Raw genomic sequence first — 21,172 nt, 5'->3', positions numbered from 1 at the left:
TTAAATTACACTTTTATAAGAGTATGTATCTCTATTAATAAGCCTGATACCAGTCGCTATCACTGCATTTAAGGCTTTACTTACATTACTCCGGTATCAGCAGTATTTTCTAGCAAATTCCATCCCTAGAAAAATATTAACTGCACATACCTTATTGCAGGAAAACCTGCACGCCATTCCGTCTCTGAAGTTACCTCACTCCTCAGAATATGCGAGAACAGCAATGGATCTTAGTTACTTCTGCTAAGATCATAGAAAACGCAGGCAGATTCTTCTTCTAAATACTGCCTGAGATAAACAGTACACTCCGGTACCATTTAAAAATAACAAACTTTTGATTGAAGAAATAAACTAAGTATAAAACACCACACTCCTCTTACGACCTCCATCTATGTTGAGAGTTGCAAGAGAATGACTGGATATGGCAGTTAGGGGAGGAGCTATATAGCAGCTCTGCTGTGGGTGAACTCTTGCAACTTCCTGTTGGGAAGGAGAATATCCCATAAGTAATGGATGATCCGTTGACTGGATACACTTAACAAGAGAAATTGCCTTTATTCACTGAGAAAATAAATCCACAAACACACAAAAAATCAATTGCCAGAAGTCCCACATGGTGTCAGATATGGGAAACCTTTTCTTAAAACTAGGAGGGGGAGAAAACTGTATACCTGGTCTATCCCATTCCTTCTTAACAATTTCCGAAATTCTCTTAGGAAACGGAAAAACATCCGTCTAAGTAGGTACTTCCAAATATTTGTCCATTTTACACAATTTTTCTGGGGGAATCGTGATCGGGTCACAATCATCCAGAGTCGCCAGAACCTCCCTGAGCAATAAGCGGAGGTGTTCTAATCTGAATTTAAAGGACACGAAGTCCGAATCTGTCTGAGGTAATACATTTCCTGACTCTGAAAGTTCTCCCTCAGACATAAAATCCCTAACCCCCAAATCAGAGCATTGGGAGGGTGCATCGGAAATAGCCACTAAGGCGTCAAAGGGTTCAGTATCTACATTAATATCTGACCTATGGCGTTTACCCTGCAAACCTGGCAGTTTAGACAATACCTCTGTAAGGGTAGTAGACATAACTGCAGCCATATCTTGCAAAGTAAAAGAAGTAGATGCACTAGAAGTACTTGGCGTCGCTTGTGTGGGCGTTAAAAGTTGTGACACTTGGGGAGAATTAGATGGCATATCCTGATTCTCTGCAGACTGAGAACCATCTAGAGGCCCACTTTCTTTATTTAAAATGTGATCCTTACAGTGTAAGGCCCTTTCAGTACAAGAAGGGCACAATGTAAGAGGGGGTTCCACCATGGCTTCTAAACACATAGAACACTGAGTTCCCATGTCAGACATGTTGTACAGACTAGTAATAACAGCACAAGTCGTTCCCAATCTTTATTATATGTGAAAAAAACAATTCTGCACAAAAACGGTTACTGCGCCTTTAAGGATAAAAAGTGTACACTGTTTTGCAAAGTCGTTAAAACGATATTCAAAATGAGTAATTTTGTTGATATGAGAGCATAATGTGCTATCGGATATTGCACCACAAGTAATAGGAGAGTTAAATCTTATTTTTAGTAAATTAGGCAGTAAAAAACGATCAGACAATTTTCACTTAATGGATTCTGCACCTCGCCACAGCGCCTACCTGCCCCCAAGACCTATCAAAACGATCCGGTCCCACTCCAAAATACAGCCTCACAGTCTGGTTCCAACCGGAGCTAATGGCTGCTACCTCTCCAGAAACTAACTGCACACTGAAGCGCAAAATTAGGCCCCGCCCATCATGTCTGATGAACCGACAACTTGAGAAAACCGCATGGGAAGCGTTTCAACAATAAAAATATGCACACACTGCTTTTTTGTAATGAACATGCCATGTGAACCCCAAAGAAAAATTAAACTCAGCCTCAATAAACCCCATAATCGTAACATTAGGTGTTTCCTAGGCTGCCCCAGTGTCTAAAACCAGCCCTTAAGTATCCCATGTTATCTTGAATGGTATAATAATACACAGGTTACTACAGTGCCAACCTTTTTTTTTATATAAGGAATACTGCTTACCCTTTCCCCGCATGGGAAATATGTCAGCCAAATTCTGATATATCAGGTTTGCTCAGAATGTAAATGACTGCACATACCTTGATACTGCTTGTAGCAAGAAAACGTTCCCCCATACTGAAGATTTCTCCCGTACTTCCTCAGTAAAACTTGAGAGAACGAACATGGATCATAGTTACTACTGCTAAGATCATCAGACTCAAGGCATGATTATTCTTCTATGTCATGCCAGAGTAAAAACAGTATTCACCGGTACCATAAAAAATTCTTGATTGAAGAAAAACTAAACTATCTTTTTATCACCACATAAACTTTACCCTTCCTATTGCTAGCATAGGCAAAGAGAATGACTGGGGGGAGGAGTTAGGGGAGGAGCTATATAGCAGCTCTGCTGTGGTGCTCTTTGCCACTTCCTGTTTCTTCTGGTGAACTGCTTGTGCAATGCCGCCCCCTGCAGATTCGCAACCAATCGGCCGCTAGTAGCGGGGGTCAATCAGCCCAATCGTATACGATCGGGCGGATTGATGTCCACAGCCACGGAGGCCGAGTTAAGGAGCAGTGTTCTTAAGACCGCTGCTTCTTAATTGTTGTTTCCGGCGGGCCTAAAGGCTTGCGTGGAAACAGCTCAATTGGGCCGATTGACAGCTTGTTAAATCGGCCCCATGTCTTAATTTGCGCTAACCAGATGAGCGCAAATTTTATTTATGCTTGAGCGCAACCATTTACTTTCAATATGCATACCAGTTAGCGTGTTTGCGATATTGCTTATCGGGTCCCACGCTAACAATAGCTAACCACTTGTAATCTAGCAAAATGTCGACTTAAAGGGACGGTAAAGTCATAATTAGACATTCTTGCTTTAGACAGAGCACACAATTTTAAACAACTTTCCAATTTACTTATATTAATTTGCTTCGTTCTCTTGTCATCCTCTGCTGAAAGGTTTATCTAGGTAAGCTCTGGAGCAACAAAGAACCTAGGTTCTAGCTGGTGATTGGTGACTGCATATATATATATATATATATATATATATATACCCATTGTCATTGGCTCACCCATGTGTTCAGTCAGCAACCAGTAGTGCATTGGTGCTCTTTCAACAAATTATACCAAGAGAATTAAGCAAATTTGATAATAGAAGTAAACTGGAAAGTTGTTTAAAATTGTATGTTCTACCTAAATCATGAAATAATTATTTTGGGTTTCATGTCCCTTTAAGGCAAATGTAGAAGTACACAAAGGTAACAACTGTATTAGTGTGAAGGATATAGGTTTGTGAGTTGGACTAGTCTTCTATGTACTTGTGTGATAGTAGTATGGTTACACATAATGGATTAGCATAGATGGATGTGTTGCAGAAAATGTGTTGAATAGTTACTATTTATGAACTTGCTTAAAGGGATATGAGACACAAAATAATTCTGATTTACTTCTATCTATATGTATATGTATGTGCCGGCTCCTAAGCATACATCCCTGCTTTTCAACAAAAGATACCAAGAGAACAAAGAAAAAATGACAATAGAAGTAAATTAGGAAGTTATTTAAAATAGCATGCTCTATCTGAACCATGAAAGAAATATTTTGGGTTTCATATCCCTTAAAAGCAGGGTTAAGTGTAAAAGAGTAATTGCTGCATCTTTACAGAGAATGCACAGAGCTATTGTACCTTCTCAGCAGTTATGGGTAGCAGGGATGGAGCATTCAAATGACCTGGGGAATCCCGGTGCTTTCGATGCCGGATCCTCTCTTTGTCTTTATGACTCTACAGAATTAATAAACAGAAGTCAGTAGGTCAGTGTTCCGTTTGCCCAGCCTCAGAATTTTGATAGTGTGCATGCAATGAAGTGAAAGAGAGGGCAACTATAGAAGACTGAATAAAACATTTTTAAAAATGATAAAAACACACTGTTATCAGTTATACCTCAATACCTGAGGAACGATTTCAGTCTCACTTTTGGATTAAAACGGATTGAAAAAAACAAATCAAAATACACTCTCCAAAAGTAACTCCTTTTGTTGTTGACTTCTCTCAACAACCAAATCCTTTATAAATGAATCATAAAGTAGTGCATTGTGTTGAACTGAAATTCCATACACCTACCTCACTTTAAAACAGATGAGTTTCTATTACTTTACAGCCATACATGTTGTAACAAAATGTTGTTTAAATATTGTAACTTTATTCCTTTTGTTTTCCCTTTTTCTTCCTTTGCCATTATTAACAACAACAGAGAATACTAATGACAAAATGTAAACTTCCATTATTGTTAAAGGTATCACCTGTACTTTGTATAATTTTGGCTTTCAATAAAATAATTGCTTTAAAAAAAAAAAATATGAAAATAATTTGGTAAAAGACGTGAGCCCAAGATACTAAATTGCAACCGTCTACAATCAGTACTCCCAAAACTAGTCAAAATTTAACAGCAACAAACTTACAGCCAGATTACGAGTTTTGAGCGCTATAGGGAAATTAACGACCGCCACAAAAGCGGCGGTATTTCACCTCCCTATAGCGCTGCTATTACAGGTTTTGTAAAACCCGGCTTGTACGGGCGATATGGTTGCGTTGAGCTCCATATGTCACCCAAATACAAGAAGTGTTTTGATGTGCTCGTGCACGATTTCCCCATAGACATCAATGAGGAGACTCGGCAAAAAAAGCCTAACACCTGCGATTGTGGAAACAAAAGCTCCGTAACGCAGCCCCATTGATGTCTATGGGGAAAGAAAAAGTTAAGTTTAAACCTAACACCCTAACATAAAAAACATGTCTAAACACCACTAATCTGCTGCCACCTACATTACAGTTATTAACCCCTAATCTGCCAGCCCCGATATCGCCGTCACCTACATACAGTTATTAACCCCTAATCTGCTGCCCCTAACATCGCCGCAACCTACATAATGTTATTAAACCCTAATCTGCTGCCCTTAACATCGCCGCCACCTAAATAAAACTATTAATCCCTAATCTGCCGTTCCCGAAATCGCAGCCACCTACATCACAGTTATTAACCCCTAATCTACCGCCCCCAAAGTCGCCGCCACTATACTAAAGTTATTAACCCCTAAACCTCTGGCCTCCCACATCACTAACACTAAATAAATATATTAACACCTAAACTTAACCCTAATGTAACCCTAATCCTAAGCATAACCCTTAGGTTTTATTTTTATTTCATAGGTAAATTTGAATTTATTTTAACTAGGTAGACTAGTTAGTAAATAGTTAACTATTTACTAACTACCTAGTTAAAATAAATATAAATTTGCCTGTAAAATAAAACCTAACCTGCCTTACACTAAAACCTAACATTACAATAAAATAAATTAAATTAATAAAATACAATTATCTAAATTACAAAAAAAATAAACACTAAATTACACAAAATAAAAAACACGAAATTATCAAAAATAAAAAACAATTACTCCTAATCTAATAGCCCTATCAAAATAAAAAAGCCCACCAAAATAAAAAAAAAAACTAGCCTACACTAAACTTCCAATGGCCCTCAAAAGGGCCTTTTGCAGGGCATTGCCCCAAATAAAGCAGCTCTTTTACCTGTTAAAAAAATACAAACACCCCCCAACCAAACCCCCTAAATAAACCTAAGCTAACCATTGCCCTGAAAAGGGCATTGCCCTTAAAAGAGCATTTAGCTCTTTTACATTGTCCAAACCCTAATCTAAAAATAAAAACCACCCAATAAATCCTTAAAAAAAACCTAACACTGGATGCGCAGAGCATCCTCTTCTTCCGATCGCTGCTGTAGAATGAAGTTTCCCTTTAAGTGACGTCATCCAAGATGGCATCCCTTACATTTCGATTGGCTGATAAAATTCTATCAGCCAATAGGAATTAAAGGTGAAAAAATCCTATTGGCTGTTGCAATCAGCCAATAGGATTAAGCTCGCATTCTATTGGCTATTCCAATTAATCAATAGAATGTGAGCTCAATCCTATTGGCTGATTGCAACAGCCAATAGGATTTTTTCCCCTTTAATTCCTATTGGCTAATAGAATTTCCTCCCCCTTCCTGAACTCCAGGGAGATACAGGGTAACAGCACATTGCAGAAAAGGTAAGTCAGAGCTTAACAATTTTTTTATTTTTTTTTTATTTTTTTTAAATAACATTTTATTGTATATTTTCAAAGAAAAATAATTACAAACATACATAAGAGGATGAATGATAAAATAATAAAGTATTAAAGTATTTGGTTAAGATACAGAAATTCAAACATAGGTTGTGTCTATTCCATATCAGTAACATAAGTACATTACAAAAGTGTCTCAAGATTACAAAAGTCCGGAAACAACACTACAAGCAATTCCATTAAAGGGACACTCAATCAAAATTAAACTTTCATTATTCAGATAGAGCATGCCATTTTAAACAACTTTCCAATTTACTTCCATTAACAAAATGTGCACATTCTATTTATATTTAAACTTTTTGAGTCACCAGTCCCTACTGAGCATGTGCAAGAATAAGTGTGTATGCATTTGTGAATGGCTGATGGCTGTCACATGGTACGTGTATGCATTTGTGAATGGCTGATGGCTGTCACATGGTACGTGTATGCATTTGTGAATGGCTGATGGCTGTCACATGGTACGTGTATGCATTTGTGAATGGCTGATGGCTGTCACATGGTACGTGTATGCATTTGTGAATGGCTGTCACATGGTACGTGTATGCATTTGTGAATGGCTGATGGCTGTCACATGGTACAGGGCGAGTGGAAAAAGACATAACTTTTAAAATTGTCAGAAAAAAAAAATCTACTACTCATTTGAAGTTCAGACTAAGTGCTATTGCATTGTCTTGTTATCTTGCATTTGTTGATTATGCAAATCTACTGTGTTGACTGGTCCTTTAACGTAACGTAACTTAATTTTAATTTCTGTCTCTATTGTCTATGTAAAAGATCCAGGGCCCCTTAATTGGCTCATGTAAAAGGGCTTGTGTAGAGGTTAGTTGGATATCTTTTTCAAATATGTCACTTAATAATCTAGACTGCTGAGTCCAGATGCCAGACATATGTGGGCAGAACCACCACATATGTGAGTATAAGCCTTGATCGTCACAGCCTCTAAGACATTTTGGTTTGGTTTGGTCCACCTGATGCAGTCTAGTAGGGTGAAAGTACCATCTGAATGCTACCTTTAGGTAATTTTCTTTAAGATGTGCACAGATTGAAAATAATGAGCCCTTGTTTAATACTTCACACCATTTTTCTGTTGTTCAATTAAAATTAAACTCCTATTCCCATTTGCACAAAAGGAAGTTTTGTTTTATCTGTGGGAATGTTAAATAATGGGTATAAATTTGAGATAGCTCCCTTTGTTCTTTTCGGTGAGAGACATAAATGTTCTAGATATGTAATTGTCTTAAGTGTATCTTTGCCTAGGACTTAATTTACCCTTGCTCGTAGTTGTAGATATTGAAACCAGCTTGATGCGTCTTGGGTATTTAGTTCAGTGTATTGAATGTAGCTTAAAGGGACACAGAACCCAAATTTTTTATTTTGTGATTCAGATAAAGCATGCCATTTTAAGCAACTTTCTAATTTACTGCTATTATCAAATTTTCTTCATTCTCTTGCTATCTTTATTTGAAAAGCAAGAATGTAAGTTTAGATGCCGGCCCATTTTTGGTGAACAACCTGGGTTGTTCTTGCTGATTGGTGTATTAATTTAACAAACCAATAAACAAGTGCTGTCCAGAGTACTGAACCAAAAAAATAGCTTAGATGTCTTCTTTTTCAAATAAAGATAGGAAGAGAACAAAGAAAAATGAATAGGAGTAAATTAGAAAATTGCTTAAAATTGCATGTTCTATCTGAATCATGAAAGAAAAAAATTGGGTTCAGTGACCCTTTAAGAACGTTTGCCTTGCAATGTGTCTGCAATGTTATATAAGCCTCTGTTAGCCCATTTGTTATGTAGTGCATAGTTAAAATTAGTAGATAAGGTTATCAGTGGAGTCGTTCTGGAATTCTTAGAGATCAGAGAGTACTTAGGTATTAAAGAGTCCCATAGTGTGACCGTATGGGATATTGAGATATATGTTCTCCAGGCTTGTGGTCTATATGCTTTATCGGACCATAGTAGTCTGTATATTGGTGAAATCTGCATAAGATCTGATTCAATGCGTACCCATTGTAAATTATCAGAGATATTATGCCAAAGTGAAGTTTGCACTATCCTAGCTGCATAATAATATCCCAATAAGTCTGGTAGCCCCAAACCTCCTCCTTTCTCCTAGACCTTTTCCAAATAAAAGATATATCTTTTTGCAGTTTATGAAGCACATTTGGAGGGACATTAATGGGAAGGGACCTGAATAAATATAATAATTGAGGAAGTATAGCCATTTTGATTACTATCAATCTACCATATAATGATATATTTAATTTATCCCATTTTGCCAATCATTTTTTAATTTGTAAAATCAATGGAGTAAAGTTATTTTTATATACAGAATCTGTTTTGCGTGTGAGTTGTATACCCAAATATCTAATTCCCTGTTCTGCCCATTTAAGGTTAAAATTAAGTTCTAATAGCTTTTTAGTGTGCTATAGTACATTAGTACTTATCACTTCAAACTTATCCTGATTGATCTTATAACCTGAGATTTTTGCAAGAGAGTGTAAAGTTGATTATATCAGTGGCATGGAGATCATTGGTTTTGTGAGAGAATAACATTTTATATTCTTTCGAGTTTATATTAATCCCTGCAATATCTTTGTTTTGTCGAATATGGGCCGCTAATGGTTCAATACTAAGGGCAAAAAGCAGTGGTGACAAGGGAAAACCCTGTCTCGTTCCATTTAAAATGTGAATAGATTTAAAGTTGTAACCCGCTATTTTGACAAATGCTGATGGCTGTGAGTATATAGAGGATTATTGCTGCATGAAATTTTCCTGAGATCCCCATATTTTCCAGAACAGAATGCAAATAATTCCAATTCACACGATCAAATGCCTTCTCTGCGTCCAAAGAGAGAAACAGAGAAGGCACTCCCCCCACATTAGCATAATCTACCAGATCAATCAATTAAATTTATTTTAAGTCCAGGAGCCAACCAAAATACTTAGGAGCCAGATTTTTTTTGTTCTTTAATAAATGTGTATATGTATGCATATGTGTGTGTGTGTATATCTGTGTAGTAGAGATCACAGTGGCTGAAACTTACGCGTTAATTGGATATTGTGAAAATGAGAGAGAGAGAGAGAGAGAGAGAGAGACTCATTTCTACGTGTCATCCATTAGGAAGCATATATTATACATCAGCATATAATAAGCATATAGACCCCAGCAGTATAGTAGAGCAGGTTCCCAGGCAGACTGACACTGTGGAAACGTACAGCTGACATCAGCGAGGCTGTTCATGAACCTGTCCTCATGCACACTGAAAACAAACAGATCAATCCAGCACACAACGGTCCCAGATCAATCCAGCACACAACGGTCCCAGATCAATCCAGCACACAACGGTCCCAGATCAATCCAGCACACAACGGTCCCAGATCAATCCAGCACACAACGGTCCCAGATCAATCCAGCACACAACGGTCCCAGATCAATCCAGCACACAACGGTCCCAGATCAATCCAGCACACAACAGTCCCAGATCAATCCAGCACACAACGGTCCCAGATCATGCACACTGAGTAAGGGTAAAAAATGCAGCAACACCGGCTCCTCAAAGCCACTGCAGAAAAATTTTCACTAAAAAAAATCTCATCTCAGAAAATGAACAAAAGGTTCTGCCTTTTGGACTGTGGATTAAATTGCCAAAGATTACAATCACTTTAAGGTGTGCCAATACAGGCTATAGTAACAATTACACTAGAAAACAATCTATAAATTATCAAAACATATTTATTAATACCATAAAACCACAAGATGTAAACTAACTTGAAATGCTTCAATTACAAATTAAAGGCTTATGAAACCCAAACATTTTCTTTTGTGATTCAGACAGACATACCATTTAAAATAAAAAATATTCCCATGATATTCTGGGCTCCAGAAATGGACCAACTCCTAAGCATATGTTACTGCTTTTAAATCAAAGACACCAAGAGAACGAAGATAAAATTTATAATAGAAGTAAATTAGAAAGTTATTAAAAATCACATACAAATTTTGGGATTCATATCCCTTTAATAGTACTAAAAATAATGCAATTTTAAATAGCTTTCTATTTTCCTTCTATTATTTAATCAGATTCATCCTCTTGATATCCTTTGTTGAATAGCTCGACTGGGAGCTAGCTGCTAATTGGTTTACATGATGTGTTCAGTTATCTCCCAGTAGTGCATTGCTGCTCCTTCAACAAAGTATACCAAGAGAATGAAGCAAACTAGATAACAGAAGTTGTTTAAAATGATATGGTTTGTCTTAATCACAAAAGAAAAAAAATGTATTTCAGATCCCTTTAAAGTGTGTAGATAATAGGTATTGATTATTTACGTGTATTACTGAATAGTTGCTTTCTTATCCTATCCCTAACAGGTTGCCGTTGTGTTGTTTCTCCTAAATATTGTTAAAAGGACACTATACCCAATTTTGTTTTTCTTTCATGATTCAGAAAGAGCATGCAATTTTAAGCAACTTTCTAATTTACTCCTATTATCAAATTTTCTTTGTTCTCTTGCTATCTTTATTTGAAAAAGAAGGCATCTAAGCTATTTGTTTGGTTCAGAAGCCTGGAAAGTACTTGTTCATTGGTGAATGAATTTATCCACCAATCAGCAAGAACAACCCAGGTTGTTCACCAAAAATGGGCCGGCATCTAAACTTACATTCTTGCATTTCAAATAAAGATACCAAGAGAATGAAGAAAATGTGATAATAGGACTAAATTAGAAAGTTGCTTAAAATTGAATGCTCTATCTGAATTACAAAAGAAAAAATTTGGGTTCAGTGTCCCCTTAAGAACATGGGCACTGAATGAGGTATATAACATTCCTAGCGATGCATCTTACCTGATCATTAATTATAAAATCAATTATCTTATTGTTATATTCCCTTTTTTAGTTTTGGAACTATATTTTCATACTGTACATATAAGACAAGGAAAAAAGCCTTTTATTTCTTCTTTAAATATATTCGTATAAGTTATATTTGTTTTTCTAGGTTTAAAAGAGCTGTATGTCAGATAAATCATTCTTTAGATCATTTATTTTTTCTATATATTGCTTCTGGAGTGTTTTTGACATATCCACTTATTAGCGGGCCTCCTTTCAGGATATTCAAATGTTTTATTAGAATCTTATTTAATTCTTTACTTTGTGGTTATTAAAGGGATAGTTACTCAACATTTTATACAAACCTCCCCATTTAAGAAAGACTTCCTACGCCCCTTGACACCCTTCGAGCGATTGTGTGATAAGGGGATATCGATTCAAGGTCCACTATCAGTTTTCCGCCAATTGCTAATAGAAAACCAAAAACTCCATTTACCTGCCAACACTTCCAAATGGGCTCTCATCCTCCACATAGACATAGACAGTAAGGAATGGGGCAAAATATTTCTAAGAACGAAAAAATCCTCCACATCTCCACAGATACTCGAGATGAACTATAAGATTCTATCACGCTGGTATTTAACACCAACAAGACTGAACACTATATACCCTGAATACTCGCGAAAATGTTGGAGGGGTTTGTGGGGAGTTGGGTAGCCTAATACATATATGCTGGGATTGTCCCAGAATAAAATCATTGTGGAAGGAGATAGAAATACACTTTCAGAGGTTAGTGTGAGACTGGCTGAACTTATAGGCCTAGAGGAATATGGGTACATCAAACGAAATAAATTGCCCTTCTTTCTAGATGCTAGATTCATCTGGGAATATCTTCATCCTCCCCCTACGTCTAACCTCACCAATACAGTAACCACAACCTCCCAAGGGAAAAATAAAACTAACAGAGACAGGAACCCCCCCCCCCCCCCCGGGCCCAGAGACATGAAACAGCCTTGATAACTTTTGTTGACACGTCTTTTGTTTTCTTGTATAATAATAGCATAGCTTCTAAGTATAGTTAATGACCAGCGAAGGTCTCATGGCAATAGAACCTGGAGACGCCAGAGGGTGCAGGCCTATGCACTCCAGAAGGACTGTAAAGAGCTAAGGTAAAACTATTCATATGTGGTATGAGCAACAACGTAGAGCACCAAGTTTGTTAGTAGTTTAGGTAGTTTAATTTTGTTATGGATGAAGATGTACCTAGGCAAGAGTTCTGACTATGTTAGTACCTGATTGTATGCCTGGAACATATTGTGAAATGGAAGAAAAAAAAAAAAGGGATAATTATGATTATATCGTCTCTAACATCTTTTTCTCTTTGCATGCAAGGTAAGAAACCGGGATCTGTCTAGGATCTGAATGTTAATTATTCAGCCATACATTTTATTTGTGAGCTAGGTATCTGCAGGTAATTCTTTATATCAAAATTGTGTATTTTAAATACAGTAGGTCTACTGAGAGGCTGCTAGTTGTTTTGAAATTACTATCTTTCTTCTTGTTTTGATTCCTAATTGTATCTGTAAGATTTCTCAGAGTTGGAGATCAGTATGGGTCTACATTGCCAGATTATGACTTTTTAATACTCCAAAATGTTCCACTGTATTTTCCATAATTCTGTAACTAATGGCAGAGATGTTCATTGCTCGCTAGCGATCCAATTCCTCTGCTCTTTCCTGCAATTCAGTTAGCTGGTCATGTTGTAACTACTGACCTTTGTTTGTGTGGGTCCAAGTTGATAAACTTTGACAGTCTCTACCATACCAGCGATTTCCACTACCCTAAACTCAAGTTTGCCGTTTTGATAGTCATTTCTATTAGGACAAAGCAGTGTGTTATTTACAACTACCTCTAAGCCCTATCCCTCATCTGCTTGCTCATCTGTTTTTACTATTTAAGTAACATGCTTATATTTGCTTCCAAAATTACCTTTTACTGAGCATTACTGAATTTTTTAACCATTACTGACCTTTTACAAATCCCCAATTATATACTTCTCTAACCTTATCACCTTACACCAGTGTTTCTCAACTCTAGTCTTTAAAGGGACAGCCTACACCAGAATTATTGTTTAAAAAGATAGATAATCCCTTTATTATCCATTCCCTAGTTTTGCATAACCAACACAGTTATATAAATACACTTTTTACCTCTGTGATTACCCTGTATCTAAGCCTCTACAAACTGCCCTGTTATTTCAGTTCTTTTGACAGACATCAATTTTAGCCAATCAGAGCTGGCTCACTGGAACTCCACGTGCATGAGCACAGTGTTATCTATATGACACACATGAACTAACACCCTCTAGTGGTAAAAAAAACTGTCAAAATGCCCTGAGAGAAGAGGTGGCCTTCAAGGGCTAAGAAATTAGCATATGAACCTCCGAGGTTTAGCTTTCAACTACGAATAACAAGAGAACAAAGCAAAATTGGTGATAAAAGTAAATTGGAAAATTGTTTAAAATTACATTCTCTATCTGAATCATGCCAGTTTATTTTGGACTAGACCGTCCCTTTAAGTACTCCTAACAGGCCAGATTTTCATATCTTAACTAAAACACAGGTGAAATAATCAGCAACCATGGATATTAGTATTCTCTTACCAATCAGGTGATTATTTCCCATGTACTCTAGTTAAGATATCATGAAAATCTGGCCTGTAAGGGGTACTTGAGGACTAATATGATATTACATTCCAGAGTCTACACACACAGTATGTATATACCTTCTTCTGTCGGTCTCTATATAGAATGGGTTTTTCTAGGGCAGGCGAGGCAGAACGACTGCACCGACCAGGCACAAAAGGACAGGTGAGACGAGAAACCTTCTGATAAAGAAAGAAAATGAGGGTAAGAGAGAAATGGTCTCTCAATTTGTGAGATAAAACAGTGACATAAAGTGAGACAGCAGAAAGATTAGGTTGTGGGGAAAGAAAGAAGTGAAAACACTGGATGATCAAGTATTTGTCATTTCTAAAGTTTAAATAAAACACATAATACAAAGCATATACATGTGAATAACTGAAGTTAAATGTAGTCTGCAGTCTTTCCTTTTGAAAAGTTTATATTTTTTTACCGTTTTGCTTCCAATTTTATATTATGAATGCATCAATTTCATAGTAAAACCATGGTGGTTAGAGTCCATGAGCTATTAAACCTGGAATTCAACTCCTGGCCACTAGGAGGAAGCAAAGATCCAACACCCAGGGCTTTTGATTTCTCTCACCTCTCTGATCATCTCAGTCTAAAGTATAGCCAACAAGAGGAGAAAACAGAAAGGCAAGAAAGGAGAAAGCAGGGTAAACGAGGGGCAATATAAATCTGGGTGATTCTCGTGAACTCTCACCACCATGAAAGAAATTTATCAGGCAAGTATAAATTTCTTCTTTCATAAGGTGGTGAGAGTCCACAAGCAATTACACCTGGGATCCAATACCCAGGCTGTAGAATCCACTAGAAAATGGGTGGGAAGTAACAGGGCCGCCACTAGAAATTTTGGGGCCCCTGACTCAACCATTGATCAGGGCCCCCCCCCCCCCCCCTTTGACATGTGCAATTTTTGACCAAGTGACTAAAACGTATATGCACTTTATTCTTAATTGTCCATTTAAACTTGGAAATGTTGTAAAGGTAGTAAAATACACACACACACAAACACACTCACACATAAGGATTCACATATAGACATTCTAGCAGACACGCAAAGAAACACACTCAGACACAGAAACCCAAACAGACACTTAGCACTTGTTTACATTGACCTGACAAGTAATGAGGTAAACTACAGTTTTGTAAAAAAAGGAGATTTAGAAAACAAAATATGGAGTTCTGATTATCTTTTTGTAAAGGAAGATGACAACTAAATTATGACAACAGCATGCAGTGGCTGAAAGGAAGGGCCCTGAACTGCCTAAACAATAATATAAAGGTTAAATGGTGGAGTGGTTACTTCCGGAAAGGTCTTGTTAGTCTCAAGGTCTGAAAAAAGATGTGAATAATTAGTAGTAAGGTCAAAATGTCCTAAAAAGGAACAGACAATGGACACACACACACACAAACTCAAACTTGCACATACACCCAAGGAAACACTGACAGAGACAGCCTCAGAAAACACACAAAGACATATACACACATACACCCACAGAAAACACACAAAGACATACACACACACACAGAGAGACAACCACATGAAAAACACAGAAAGACATACATACACACACCCTCACTGAGACATCCACAGAAAACACACAAAGACATACACACACCCTCACAGAGACACCCACAGAAAACACATACATACATACATACACACAAACACTCTCACAGAAACACCCATAGAAAAAGCTCAAAGACATATGCACACACCCTCACAGACATCCACAGAAAATGCACAAAGACATACACACCCACCCTCACAGAGAGACCCACAGATAAAAAATACATACACATAGAGACACAAACCAAAGCACAAAGACAAACACAGACACCCACAGAAACACTCACAGGAGGAAACATTTATGCACCTTGCATCCCCTAAATAAACAGTGTGTGACATGCATGATAAAAAAAAATGCAGAAATTAAGAGATCACTTTTTAAAGAATCATATTTGTAAATGTGCAAACAAAAATAATTCTGTGAATTCAAAATTATACATGAGCTGGGTAGATGGCTAGATGAAGAAAAGTACCTTTAAAAGGTTGACATATGTTTGTTTTTTTTTCTCCCATTTTCCCCAACCAAGAGCACCACTTCAAATATAGTGTACAAATTTTCCCATCTGTCAGCTGTACTTATGGATTTTGAAAATGCTGTACTCTATATATGGTCTTGATGGGAACATAAGCTGTGGTACTCATACCATTAGATCTGGTTAAATGCAGGATTTAGGCTTGTTGGTATGTATTTCAAAACTAAGTCAGCTGTAGTGTAAACTGAACAGTTTAAAGTTAACCTGTCTCATTTCAAACACTGAGCAATCTTAGTCTGAGAGTATAAAATTTTATGCAGATGTAAAAATCTTAGATAAAATGCCTCCTTGCATCTGGAAAGTCTTTGCATTAAGGGACAGTAAACTGGAATGTAATATATATATATATAAAATGCATATCTGCCAAAAGGGCATCTACCATTTGTGTATTGAGGAGGAAACATTTCTGCATGGTTTTAAATATAGAATTTCTACAGCATTGTCAAATAATCATAAATAAACTGCTGCTAAAAAAATGTGTTTTTATGGACCCCTAGCCCCACCATACAACTACTACCACACTGAAGTTACAATCCAAAATTGCACAAAGAAATAAAAAACATTTGCTAAGTAAGTCCTACCTCCTCTTCAAATGAAAGTGATCTGTCGTCTGACTCAGGCACACACTGTACAAAGTGCCAAGTCTGTCTCACACTGAGCATAGTGGTTTAGTGCACACTAAGAAATCCTCTCAAATGCTAATACTTTACTCCTTGTAATAACATTTCCCATGCTCAATTAGCATGGGGCCCCCCTGGCTCATTGGGCCCCTGACAGGAGTCACCCCTGTCACCCCCTGATGGCGGCCCTGGGAAGTAATAAGGCAGGCACCTATTTACCAGGCTCTGCAGCCTGTAGGACTTTCCTGTCAAAAGCTGCCTCAAAAAGGCAAAATTAAAATAAAATGAAATCAATAAAAATAAAAAAGGAAACTCATCTAGAGAAATGATCTGTGATGTATTTTTTTCTCTCAAAATAATTATTATTAAGGTAGCCAATGGCATACATAAACAACATCTTATACTGTCATGGCAACACGCCTATATACATACATCAAGTCTTGTGCGTCTAATACATTGGCATGTCCTAGAGACCATAAGCAAAACAAGGTTCTAAACAATAAAAAGAACAATAGGCCATGAGCGGCACCTCTTTTTATATATAAACATTTTAACATGGACAAAAAAAATAACTTAACAAGCAGTAATCATAAGACCTAGCTTTCGTATAGGGACTCTGAAAGGAAAAAAGTAGGTCTTTGTATGTCCACAGCATAGACATCATAGCATAAGCCAGTGAGTCCCAACACAGAAGAAATTCTATTAGCCACCTGGTTCTCAGTGGCGTCACTAGCGGGGTGCGGGGGGTGCAGACCACACCCAGGTGACACCCTCCAGGGAGTGACACCACCACATTAACATAAATTACATGGTTTTATTTTTTGGTGTTTTTTATGTGTGCGGAGTGGCACGGCTTGTGCCTTGTTGTAAGAAGGGTCAAGGCCAAGGGGTCCACCGTCAATGCTAAGGCAGATGTGGCGGATTATTATCAGCACACCTGGGCACAAAGTGAGTGTCAGCAGGGCAGGGCTAGCCTCTGCTAGCCTCCGCAGGCGCTGTAACACAATGCTGCGCGCAGGCTTTAACAGTCCAGCAGTGTCTCTGAGTCTGAAGGAGATGCCCCTCCTTTCCCAGCCGGTGCACGGACACCCAGCTGGTGCTTTGTGTGAGATGGAAAGGATGGCCTGGTCTGATGGTGTATCTCTGTGAGCCACATACTGACATGCACCGCACAATAAAATCAGACAGCAAGAGGCGGGCTCAACCAACGCATTCATGTCTTCTCATACCCACGATGAGAAAGAGGTAAGGACCCCCTCTATTGTTTTATTCTGCATTGATGTTTTAGGCATGACAGGTAGCCTCTGTGATACAGGTTGTAATTTCATTATCACATAGTAACAATACACAGCATCCACCAAACATAGAAGGGCTATCCCTTTTTATGGGCCCTTTATTATTATTGCAAAGAATCCACTAGACACTCTCTGGATTAACTCTTTCCTGTTTATAGTTAAATGCATTTTTGGCTACACAATAATAATATAATATAGCATTGTGGTTACTGTACTATAGTGATTTTTGTAATGCAAACTGAAGATTGCATGTTGTCTGTATAAATACATATTTTGTATATATACAATTGCATGCAGTACATACAAATTAATACATCATAGCATTTATGGGGTCGATCCGATATAGATCGTAGTTTGCGGCGCAAGCAAGGGAACCCGCGTCGCCCGCAGTTTCAGCTCGCAACTCGAGCTATCCCATATATGTCGCCGTCAGATGCTAACGTGCCGTAAGTCTGACAAACCAGCGATGTCCAGAAATCTGCGCAAGTACAAATTTCTGGCGTCGCCAGTGACTTGCGGCACGTTAGAAACTGCCGGCGCCTACAAAACCTGACTAAAGTCTAAATCACCCGCACTGTCTAACACGCCTCCCTAACATAGCCTGACACGTCTAACACGCCTCCCTAACATAGCCCGACACGTCTAACCCTCTATCCGCTATCCCCCCTCACTAGCCTAACAATAAAATATGTATTAACCCCTAAACCGCCGCTCCCGGAGCCCGCCGCTACCTAATAAAGTTATTAACCCCTAAACCGCCGCCAGCTATATTAAATCTATAACCCCCTAAAGTGAGCCTCTAACACCGCCGCCATCTACCTTACCTACCCCCTAAAGTGAGCCCCTACCCCGCCGCTATCTATTTTAAAATTATTAACCCCTAATCTAATCCCCTACCCCGCCGCCATCTATATTAAATTATTTAACCCCTAAAATACTAAACTATCCCTACCACTAAACCTAAGTCTAACCCTACAAATAGCCCTGAAAAGGGCTTTTTGCGTGGCATTGCCCCAAAGTAACAGCTCTTTTGCCAGCCCTTAAAAGGGCTTTTGGCGGGGCTTTGTCACAAAGTAAACTGCTCTTTTGCCTACAATCTACATCCCCCTACACCGCGGCCACCTATAATAAATGTATTAACCCCTAATCTAATCCCCCTACACCGCCGCCAGCTATATTAACTATATTAACCCTAATTATATTAGGGTTAATATAGTTAATATCGTTATTATATTATATATATATTAAGTATAATAACCCTATCTAACTCTAACATCCTAACTAAACTCTTATTAAAATAAATCTAATATTAATATTATTAATTAAAATATTCCTATTTAAATCTAAATACTTACCTATAAAATAAACCCTAAGATAGCTACAATGTAATTAATAATTACATTATAGCTATGTTAGGGTTTATATTTATTTTACAGGTAAATTGTTAATTATTTTAACTAGGTATAATAGCTATTAAATAGTTATTACCTATTTAATAGCTACCTAGTTAAAATAATTACCCAATTACCTGTAAAATAAATCCTAACCTAAGTTACAAATACACCTACACTATCAATAAATTAAATAAACTACAAATATCTATCTAAAAATACAATTAAATAAACTAAACTAAATTACAAAAAAAAAAAAACACTAAATTACAAAAAATAAAAAAAAGATTACAAGATTTTTAAGCTAATTACACCTATTCTAAGCCCCCTAATAAAATAATAAAGCCCCCCAAAATAAAAAAAATTCCCTACCCTATTCTAAATTAAAACAAGTTCAAAGCTCTTTTACCTTACCAGCCCTTAAAAGGGCCTTTTGTGGGGGCATGCCCCAAAGAAAACTGCTCTTTTGCCTGCAAAAAAAAACACAATACCACCCCCCAACATTACAACCCACAACCCACATACCCCTAATCTAACCCAAACCCCCCTTAAATAAACCTAACACTACCCCCCCTGAAGATCTCCCTACCTTGTATTCACCCCGCCGGGCAGAACTCCTCATCCGATCCGGGCGATGTGTTCCAGCAAGCGGCAGTGAAGTCTTCTTCCATCCGGGCGATGTCTTGAAGCAAGCGGCAGAGAGTCTTCTTCCATCGGCGATGTCTTCAAGCAAATCGGCATCTTCAATCTTCTTTCTTCGCTCCTCCACCGCGGAGCATCCATCCGGCACGACGACTTCCCGACGAATGAGGTTCCTTTAAATGACGTCATCCAAGATGGCATCCGTCGAATTCCGATTGGCTGATAGGATTCTATCAGCCAATCGGAATTAAGGTAGAAAAATCTGATTGGCTGATTGAATCAGCCAATCAGATTCAAGTTCAATCCGACTGGCTAAATAAAAACTGCATTTGTCATGCTCTAGTCTATAATTTATTTTTTTTACATATATAAACTATTTAATTGATGTCAATGTTGTATTTTTTTTAATGTGCTGGACCTGACCAAAAATGACCTGCATTAATTTTAAGACCCTATTTGCATTTAACCATGTTTTTTTTATTAGCATATAGGTCCTAATCCTATATTATAAAAGGCCAAGTGTTTGTCTGAAGCCGTCATGCACAGTAGAGACAAACACTTGGCCTTAGATCCCACGCGCACCTCCTTAGTTTAAGCAGCGCACAGCTGAGCATAGACCTTGGCACGCGCACCCACCCGACCTCGCACGCGCACCTCCGCAATTGAAACAGCAGCGCGAGGATCAGATACAACCCGACCTCGCACGCGTACCTCCGCAATTGAAACAGCAGAAGCGCGAGGATGAGAGAGAGAGAGAGAGAGAGAGAGAGAGACCCCGCTGTACTGCACAACATGGCCCGTGTGAACGGGCTTTAGGACTAGTAATAATATATAAAGTTAGCACAGTATGCCTAATATCACCATACAGACACAGTGTGCTCATTATAGTGTATAGATACCCATGCACAAAATATAGTTCAGTCCGCTCAGTGTACAGATACTCTATCAGTATACAGTTTACATTAAAATACCATTTTACAATTTGCTATATGTCAAATATTGTATTTTAAAAGGGTTGCACTTGCCCTCAAAAGTTTCCAGTCCTCCTCTGATGATGCTAACCTCTTCTGCTGCTGCTAACATTTCTGTGTTTGCACAATATCTGAGTATTCCCAAAACAGCCAAAAAGGTGACGTGCATTTGGTTACAGTTATTTCTCTCTTGCATGTGTGTGTCTTTGTGTGAGAGTGTGTGTGTGTGTCTTTGTGTGAGAGTGTGTGTGTGAGAATTTGTGTGAGAGTGTGTGTGTGAGAATTTGTGTGAGAGTGTGTGTGTGAGAATTTGTGTGAGAGTGTGTGTGTGAGAATTTGTGTGCGAGTGTGTGTGTAAGAGATCATGTCTGTTTCATATGGGGGGG

General features: G+C 38.0%; 1 protein-coding gene across 1 annotated transcript in view; it reads right to left on the bottom strand.

Annotated features, from left to right (window-relative positions):
- MLLT6 (MLLT6, PHD finger containing) overlaps nt 1-21,172 on the bottom strand; it is a 374,449-nt gene that overhangs the window by 207,428 nt on the left and 145,849 nt on the right. The window contains exons 7-8 of the mRNA XM_053697755.1: nt 13,845-13,946; nt 3,743-3,838 (exon numbers count right to left, since the gene is read on the bottom strand). Of these exons, the coding sequence (XP_053553730.1) occupies nt 3,743-3,838; nt 13,845-13,946 (198 nt within the window). The remainder of the gene's footprint in view (nt 1-3,742; nt 3,839-13,844; nt 13,947-21,172) is intronic.

This window comes from Bombina bombina, chromosome 1 (assembly GCF_027579735.1).
Source record: "Bombina bombina isolate aBomBom1 chromosome 1, aBomBom1.pri, whole genome shotgun sequence".
Lineage (NCBI taxonomy): Eukaryota > Metazoa > Chordata > Amphibia > Anura > Bombinatoridae > Bombina > Bombina bombina.
The sequence above is the reverse complement of the archived record's forward strand: the minus strand, read 5'-3'. Positions and strand labels throughout refer to the sequence as shown.